At 37.7% G+C, this 10,027-nt stretch overlaps 1 protein-coding gene across 1 annotated transcript in view; it reads left to right on the plus strand.

The window, feature by feature from the left end:
- Positions 1 to 5,256, plus strand: part of LOC121428609 (polycystic kidney disease protein 1-like 2) — a 55,314-nt gene extending 50,058 nt beyond the window's left edge. Inside the window, exons 21-24 of the mRNA XM_041625369.1 lie at positions 867 to 1,254; positions 2,443 to 2,708; positions 3,202 to 3,343; positions 3,805 to 5,256. Of these exons, the coding sequence (XP_041481303.1) occupies positions 867 to 1,254; positions 2,443 to 2,708; positions 3,202 to 3,343; positions 3,805 to 5,072 (2,064 nt within the window). The 3' untranslated portion in view covers positions 5,073 to 5,256. The remainder of the gene's footprint in view (positions 1 to 866; positions 1,255 to 2,442; positions 2,709 to 3,201; positions 3,344 to 3,804) is intronic.
- The last annotated feature ends 4,771 nt before the right edge of the window (positions 5,257 to 10,027 follow it).

The following is a 10,027-nucleotide window of genomic DNA, read 5'->3' on the forward strand; positions in this document are numbered from 1 at the left end:
TGTATTGTATTATGCCAAATACATCTCATTAATGATGGTTTATAGATCACAATGCAATGCAGTGTATCTCATTAATTGATACATCTTTCCCACAAATTTCATCTACAATTCATGTACTTTTAGTGTTGAATGTACAGATGGTGAGGAAAACTCCTGCAGCAGGTTCAAATTAAAACATGAGAGGTTTTTATGTATGTTTGGAAACTAGTAGTCACTTCAATTAACTACATCATTTAGATTGATAAGTTGATTTTGTTAAATGAAGGCGAGAGATTTATTCTTTGTGAAATGATTCCTTCAAAGTGATTTTTTAATTTAATTTGTGAAATGTGGACTACATGAAGCAACATGCCATAACAGTAGCTTTTATAGGATGAAGTCATCATTATGAGAGTCACTGTGTGCTTTAAAAGGATGTCAAAATGAGCCAGCAACCAGCATCACCAAATTACCTTTCCCTCAAAAACTGCAGTGTTTTGGGCTGTAACAGACCCATTTCACAAATGGCATTTCAGTCATAGATATCTTGATCATGATATATCGCTCAAATTGAAAATTTCATATTAAAGGTGGTTGTTTCATAAAGCCGTCTGCAAGTTATGAGCAATTTTATGATTGTCTTGTGATCCTTGTAACAAATTTAAGCGATATGCATCAGATTTCCATTGGCATTGATTTAGTTCCTAAGAAATGGTCTTATCGTAAAGTAGCTCGTGAACAGTTTGTAAAACAGCCACCAGGATATTCAGTTGAAAATGACAAAAAATAAACAAAATTTTAATTAATCATGCTCCTACTAAGATCTAAAGCCCTTATCCATCAAAATATCTATCAAGATTGTGTAATGTTTTTCATCCTTTGCACAGGCATTGCGTAAACTGGAAGAAACTCTCAAAGTACATGGCTGGTATCAGTATCTACCAGAAGACGAGGAAGGTCATGCCACTGCTGGAGATGAGAAGAACAGTTGCTGCCACGGTCAAGGATGCCTGCCCTGGTGGTTTGTCTACATCGGTTGGTTCTTTGTTGTAGCGACTAACTTGATTTGTGGCTACCTGGTCATCCTGTACGGCCTTAGCTATGGCCTCCAGACCTCTGTGGACTGGCTGGTCAGCATGGTGGTGATATTGCTCCAGGAAGTCTTTGTCCTACAGCCTAGTAAGGTCATCCTGGTGGCAGCATTCTTTGCCATTATCTGGAAGAAACACGAGGATGACGATGTAGGTGTGGACAACTTTACAGATGCAGCCACAGGCAAGTATTTTATTTGCAGATGGCAAGTATTCAAATGGCTAACAAGATCATTGTTGCGTGCGCATTTTGATCAGTAGTCTGACTAGGAATCAATCAGAACTCTTCTTTAAAATTAGCGAATAAACCTTTATGTTACAGGGCCCAGATTTTTGTCTCGCCTGCGTAGCGGAGCGAGACATAGGTATCACTATTTCCGGTGGCGTCGTCGTCAACAATTGTGTTGTACACCCAATAACTTTCTATAGCTTCAAGGTGGGATCACCAAATTCATACCAGAGGTCCATCTCCTAAAGGCACAGGTCATGTTAGAATATGAGTCAAATTTGAATAAGGTCAAAGGTCAATGAACTTTCCATGACTGGCACTGTGCTGTGTTGTACACCCAATAACTTTCTACAGCTTCGAGGTGGGATCACCAAATTCATACCAGAGGTCCATCTCCTGAAGGCACAGGTCAAGTTCGATTATGAGTCGAATTTGAATAAGGTCAAAGGTCAATGAACTTTCCAAGACTGACACAATTGTGTTGTACACCCAATAACTTTCTACAGCTTCAATGTGGGATCGAATTCATACCAGAGGTCCATCTCCTGAAGGCACAGGTCAAGTTCGAATACGAGTCGAATTTGAATAAGGTCAAAGGTCAATGAACTTTCCATGACTGGCACTGTGCTGTGTTGTACACACAATAACTTTCTATAGCTTCGAAACAGGTATTAAAGATATCTGTCTGGTACTGTATGTTCGGATGCTCTTTGCATCTGTTTGTTCCACTAATGGCATGGCCTTATCTGTTTGTTCCACTAATGACATGACCTATAGTTTTGAAATGCAGTTTCTTCATGACTGCAATATGCAGGCGAGACAATGCTTGGCGTTTGCCTTGTTAACATTGTTGCAAATACCTGTGGTATTATATAGGCAATAATGCAAAAAGCAGAGAGCTTGTAAAATAGCTTTGGTGCATCAAATGCACAAGCACTTTTATGACCATACCAAATACAAAGGTATGTAGCACACTCCCGAGTTAGTACAGCCAGAAACTGGTGATCAGGGTATTAATATATTCTATGAAACAGCAATACACACAATGTGTCAACATTATTTATCAAGCTCGGACATCATTATTATAGACACCAAAGTTGGAAGTAGAAAATTCTTAGTACTCTTGGTACATTTTACTGCCAGGCATTTTCATGACCCCACCAAATGCAGAAGGGAAAGGACAAAGGCGTACAGTTGCCCGCTACTACCAGCCACCCCCTATAGAGACTGTCAATCAGGCCAGAGAACGAAGGGAAGCTGAAGCCAAGATGTGCAAGATGCTGAAAGAACTTTTTGGACAGATTCTTCTGGTGATCCTAGCCTTGGAAGTTGCACACTTCCAGAGAGACCCTAACACCTACATGTTTCACCAAGCCATGGCGGACTCCTTCACTGGAGGATTTGAAGATGTGAGTGGTGTTTGTCTCTTTCTCAAAGATATTTGTAGAAAGTGGTGTGATATTATGTCAGAAATTAAGATTGGGTTATGTTAAAATCAGATGTGGAGGTAGAATTCACCTAATGAAAATTTCCTGGCCATTCTATATTACATGTATCCTTAAACCATCAAGGGATTTATATGGATCTGATATTATTACATTCATTGATGGTTTAAAATGTGGAGCGTTGTAGCCCGGCGGTATTTACTCTCTGGACTTTGGAACAGAGGGTCATGGGTTTGAAAGAAATAAATACACAATATGCTGCACTTGACCCAAGTGAGGTAAATGGGTACCAGACAGGAATTTAAATCTTGAAACGTGGTGCATGAAACAGCTGCTCCATTAAATCCAGGGTAATTGTGCTGCATTACTGTAGAGTATTTAGTCCTATGATAAAGTCAGTTTAAGCACTATATAAGCAAGTGTAATTAATATGAATTCTTTGTGAAATGGTCCCAAGGTTTCCTCCATCAATGACGTGTACGTGTACTTGGAAGAATCGTTTGTACCAGAGCTTTTTGGGGAAAACAGGGGATACCTCGGAGATGAAAGCACCTACAGAGTAGGACGAGCTAGAATGAGGCAAGTCAGGATCTCACCAAGTAAGTCTAAAACATGGTTTATGTTTTGCATCTAGGGCATGTTACATCGTATTGTAGGATCCAATATCATTCCTTGGTCTTAATTGACTAAGAAGCAGTGTTACTGTAGTAATTAATGGATAAAGCAGGACTTGCTGGATAAAACATCCATCAGGTCCTTTCATGAAATGCTTCGCATGTAACCAATTGGCTTTGGTAGTACGACAGTTAAAGTGTACAATATATGCTGCTTATATTCCTGCCAAAGTAATATAAACCTGTTGCCTTTTAGTACTGATTAATCCCTGTAAAAAGCTTGTGGGATTCATGAATGTAGAAGTCAACAATTAGTTGTAAGATGAATTATTTTAATTAACTTTGTTTCATTGAAGGGGGGGGGGGGGTATTCTTGTAGTAATTTCCTTTTGCTTTCATAAATTATTTTGAGTGAAGCTGGCTCACTAATCTTATTTACAATGCAGATGCATGTACTCCAGCTGAGCGCATGAAACATCTTGTGAACTGTACTGGATTGTTAGGATCTCAAAAACATACCGACCGACAGACTTACAACAAATCCTGGTCAGAACCCGTGCAAGACCTTACAGAATTTGAGGTGGGCATCGACTCCTATGGCCCTTGGAAGTTCACATCATCAAGAGAATCCTGTGGTAGCTATCACATGGGTACAGTTGGTTTGTATACCAGGGGTGGCTACATCCAGGTCCTGGGTTCGACTGCCCGCAGCACTCTTCGCATACTCCAGGAGCTTGAGGATCGGAAGTGGTTGGATCAGCTCACTAGGGCTCTCTACATAGAGTGGACAGTCTTCAGTGCAGATGCTGAATTGATGTGCGTATGCACAGTCTTGTTTGAAGCAACCACTATGGGAAATGTGGTCTCAACAGGGGAGTTCCATGCTTTCAGGCTCTTCACAACGGATACCTTTGTGGATAAAGTCAACTTGGCCCTCCAGAGTATCTATCTATTGGTGATCCTTGCCCTGATCCGCTTGGAGGTCAGAAAACTGAGACGCAAGAAGAAGGAGTATTTCCACTTCTGGAACATTCTAAACATTCTGACCATAATTCTCTCAATATTATCTGCTGTATTCTACTGCCTGTGGGCAACAGCTTTGCACAAGACCATGCTGGAGTATACCCAGGATCCGTCCAAATTCACCTCTTTCTTTTATGTTATGCTCATGGACCAAAACTTCATGGCCTCTACAGGTTTTCTGGTGTTCATCAACACAATCCGTTGTGCCAAGATCCTGCGGTTCAACAGCAGTATCCAAACAGTAAATCACACATTCAGCAACATATCTCACGAGTTCTTTGCATTTACTCTGACAGTGTCCATCTTCCTGTTTGCCTTTGCACTTCTCTTTTGTCTGACCTTTGGTTCAGATGTGATGGATTTCAAGGATGTGGCCTTCTCCTTTCAGACCATCTTCCTCTTCCTGGAGGGAGGCTACGAGGAATTCATGGACGTCAGTGAAGCCCATGCCACACTTGGTCCACTTTACTTCATCTTTATGACATTTTCCCTGTTCTTCCTCTTATTCAATTTTTACATTCTCCTCATTCTTTATTCATTCCGGGATGCAAGGCGAGTGCTTCCCAATGTGGATCACAAAGATGTTCTGGGAGCAATTGTAGACTGGATATTTTCAGCTTGTTCCATCAAAAGATCACCCAGGAAAGACAATACTCAAAAGTCTGTTTCATTATTCAACATCAAGAGGTGAATTTTGATACAGAGCCACTCCATGTAGCAGTTTGTAAAGTGCATTGAATGACTCAACGAATGGGTGGAGTATGGAGTCCCATATGAAATGCTGGAAATATATGTTGACAGGGTAGGGTAAAAATATCCAATTGCATTCAAAATGTTTGTTGCAAACACCAATCTAGTGTAGTAGGCTTCACGGTACACCATGTATCTTTCTTGGGCAAGTGTTGGTCCTGAAAAGGACCACTTTTCAGGACCAACACTTGCCCAAGAAAGATATATTGTGTACCGTGAAACCTACTACACTATTCTTCTTCGCCATGGAAACCTTCAGAAGTTATAACACCAATCTACATTATAACTCACTGATCTAACTAGAAATGATAGTCTATTTGACTTTCGATTTTTCCATTTCGTTTCTTTAATATTGTAACTAAACAAACAGCTTCATGAAACACTATCTCAAACCAAAACTGAAATTAGGTATTGGAAATTAATCAAGGCATTGCACTGTTCTTGCCAACACACAACACTTTTGCTATGCTATTGATACTATTGTTACATACAGTATTTCAGATAATATTTTGTTGACATCTTAATAAGCCTCATTCATATATGATGCGCCAAAGATCGGCGACTTTTTCCTATAGTGTTAAGAAATGTGGTTAGACAAATTGCATTACTTATGCATTATATGCTTGAAATCTCAAGGAGGATCAAAAGTTATGAAACAAAAACTAATGACATAAAACAAAATCTCTTTAATGGTGTCATGAGATGTGCTATACCAAGTCATGATTATTACCTCAGCATGATTCATGTTGAATGAAGAAGTATCTCAGTAATTTATATGTACAGCTCTTGATGGATTACATGGACTTTTTTCATTTGCATTTAATTTGTGGAAGATTTTGTTTGGTCCACTTTTTGGGGTCACCTTGCATCAAAAAGAAGGTTGCTTGCCTTTGCAACATTTTTTTTATACTTCATATTGTATTGACTTTGTACAGAAAACTGCTGGAGTGCTATGTTATGTTGCTGACCTTTGTAACAACATGTCATAACAAGTCGTTCTCATGTCATATTTAGTTATTTACTGTAAACTACATACAGATCAAAAGCTGTGGAGAACTTTGTAGAAGTTTCCTTTCATATTTTGTCACATTGGTGTTTGTGGAAAAAAATCAGATGTATAAAGCCACAGGAATACCAATTCAATATGCAAGGTTAAAATTGATAGTCAAGATATCTGTAAATAGTATAGTGCCTTTCATGAAGTGGTTAAGGACTAGCTACCCATGGTATAAAGGCCAAATACACAAAGGGTTGATATGAATAGAGAACAAAATAAAAAGGTGTTAGTACAAAAAGTGGCATCAATATTGTGGTGGACTTAGCATTAAATTAGATTATAGGATGAAATTAATTTCATAATTCTTACATATTCAGTAATATTGTTTGAAGTAAATGATACTTTAAAGGTGAAGTTCACCCTGACAAATAGTTTATTGTAAAAATGGCAGAAAAGGTAATGTGACATCATATATGCGAGCATAATAAAAATCAATAAAATGTCATTTTCTGAAAAAATTGAAAATGATTTGTATTGTACCTTCAGCATATCAACAGACAAATTATTTCATACCTGCTCCTAAACAAAAATTTTTAGTCATACACCATTGAAATGTTGAAATTTATGCCGTTTATATTACTTAACATAAGGCAGCTGCTCGTATATGATGTCACAAATAAAAAAATTCAAATTCTGATAAACTTTCATTATCTTTGATGGATTTTCCTCAAACCTTCACCAATGTACTTTTATTGTTTTTTCTGGTATTTTTGCAACAATCTGTTCATCAGGGTGAACTTTCCCTTCAGTGACATGTATTTTTCACCTGGGCTTATCTGGACACTAAATTTGCTCAAACCCCTTTTGGTTGAAATCTTAATCTGAATGGCTTACATGTATCTGTACCTGGTGGGCGCTTCATAAAGCTGTTTGTATAAAGAGCGACTTTAAGAACGACCGGTGGACCTCTCTTACAAGTTACATGATCACCAATCAACATTTAATAGTGAATACCATTTACCACAAGAAATGATCACCAGTCGTTCTTTAAGTCACTCTCAACTTACAAACAGCTTTATGAAACAGCCCCCTGCTTCAGAGAGTCTGTTCTTGAAGCAGTTTAAATATGTACATTTAATACTTGTTTATATCTTGTCTCTAAACTGCCTCATTTAGGTAAAAATTGTTTATATTTGAACCAAGGCTGGACATGGAATAAAAACATTTCAGATTTTGCCTTGTCTTTTGAAACGTGTATTACATGTATGTATAAAGTAGATTTCTATTAATCAATGAACACTGCCTTGCCGTATTTGAATCATTTGTTGCAATACATGTGCTTGAATAAAGATTTTCATTGATACATCACAAAGCTTTACATTTTTTCCCCTTGTCGTGCAGCCTTCCCTCCCACCCCACATAATAAGTAGCCCACATATCATCATTTGAATGCTTGTCTAACTACCAGTACCAGCTGCCCAGAAACATTGGTAGTGCTAACCTTAGGCGGCGGAAGCGGGGGGGGACAGGGGGGACGTGTCCCCCCTAAATTTGAGGAGGGGGGGATGGTCCCCCCCTAAATTTGTTGTTGATGACCTTTTTTTTTTTTTTTTTGCTTGTCAATTTATTTTCCTACGTCCCCCCTTAAAATTTTTGGGTTGAAAACCTTTTTTTTTTTTTTTTGCTTGTCAAAATTTTTTGGGTTGTCCCCTCCTAAATTTGTGGCTTCCGCCGCCATTGCTAGTGCTAACAGAGTACTAACAGTCGTGATACTAGGTAGCACTGCAACATTACTAGTTGTAACAGAGGCCTCTGTTAGTGCTGACAATGTTTCTGTGACTGTATCAAAGGGGTACTCCAGGCCGAAAATAATATGACTTAAACAGATAAAGAAAAATCAGACAAACAAAACAATGAAAATATGATCAAAATTGGACACGGAATAACAAAGTTATGGCATTTTGAAAATTTGCATTACTCCGGTGAAACAGTTCTAGGTATGTCTTCATGAATATTTAATGAGCAAACTGATGTCATATCCGCACTTGTTCTTTACTGATTTGGTGCATTATATTCAATGCTGCAACTTACTTCATTACAAGGAAGACATATCATTCACACATGAGGTTTTTTTTTTCTACCAAGAACTAAAAAAATTGACAACTGATGTAGTGCATCAGAAATTCATTGCTGTAACTTATTTCATTATAAGGGAGACATATCATTCACACATTGTAAAAAAAAATGATTTGATTTCATGTAACTATATCAGAAAAAGTGAGGATGTGACATCATCAGCCCACCTAATGAATATTCATCATATGACTGCATTTTTAAATCCAATAGATTTGTTACATGTATTTCAGATTTTGATTAAATTTGACATTATGTTTTGTGAATTTTACTCAAATAATTTCAACCCGGAGTACCCTTTTAAACAGACTTCAAACTCATGAAATTATATTCTGATAAACTTCACTATTCCATGAGATGCTGGATATTACAATCCTAATGTTAAAATCCCTAGTCAGATCAGAATCAATTGATGCTTTTATAAGAAGTCACTATAAATCTGCCACTGCTTTCCCCAAATAAAGAGAACAAGGAAATTCACACATCATAGAAACCTTTAAAAAAATCCCACTGAACTAAGCTCGGTGACAAAATAAAATTTTCATTCCACCTAAAAATATCTTTCTTCAGAGCTCTGTAAATAGGTCCAGGAAATGATACACTAAGCTTTTTAGTTTCTGTTGAGAGTTTTGCATGCAACTTGACTCTCATTAATTAGCACCTGGATTATGTTACTTAAGGTGTGTCATACACATTCTGATGAAACACAATCTGATTGGTTATTTCTTTGTCATTGTAACAAAGAGCAAATGAAGCAATGATCATGATGGGCCTCCTTGAAGATTCATAGTACACCTTTGGAACACAGTCCCTGGATTGGTATCTTGGCTGGCTTTATAGCTTTCTGTTATATGTCAAGTACCAGTACACCATTTCTGTTTGACATGAATATCATCACCATTCAGATTCGACAGTCTACCTCACTTAGCAACTGTCTATTCTATAGAGCACTGATCAATAAGGACTCAACTCATTCAAAATCTCCTTTTTTGTGGAATTCCACAACTGAGTGAAAATACCAATTGCAATCCATTCAGGCAAGCTAATCAGAGATTTCAGGAGACTGATATTGCCTTTAGAAGAACAAGAATGTTACATATGTCATGAAAACCTTTTATGTAAGAAAAATAAAACTTCCATTTCACTTAAATATATCTTTCTTCAGAGCTTTGTAAATACTAGTAGGTCTAGGAAATGATATACTGAGCTAGTTTCTGTTGAGAGTTTTGCTTGCAACTTACTGACATTAATGAACACTTGGATTATATTTCTTAAGGTGTGTCATGCATTGGAAATTAAAAACAATCTGATTTGGTTATTTCTTTGTCATTGGGACAAAGAGCAAATGAAGCAATGATCTTGAATGGTCATTCCTTCCTTGGAGATTCATAGTACATCTTTGGAACACAGTCCCTGGATTGGTATCTTGCCTGGCTTTTTAGCTTTCTGATGTATGTCAAGTACACATTTTTGTGGAATTCTGCAACTGAGTGAAATTACTGATTGCAATCCATTCAGGCAAGCTAATCAGAGGAGTCAAGAGATTGATATTGCCATTTGAAGCATCAGACACATATTCCACGAGAGACAAACCTGATGTACGTCCAGAGAATTTTGAACTCAAAATGCTGGTGGAATTCCCGAGGTGAAAAAGATGAGTAAACCTTAAATTAACACTGATGGATTGCCGATGATGCACACGTTGTTTTACAACTTTAAGCGAGACTTGAAATCATCATGAGATTTTCTTCTGTGCTTCTGCAATA

This window comes from Lytechinus variegatus, chromosome 15 (assembly GCF_018143015.1).
Source record: "Lytechinus variegatus isolate NC3 chromosome 15, Lvar_3.0, whole genome shotgun sequence".
In the NCBI taxonomy this organism is placed as follows: Eukaryota; Metazoa; Echinodermata; class Echinoidea; order Temnopleuroida; family Toxopneustidae; genus Lytechinus; species Lytechinus variegatus.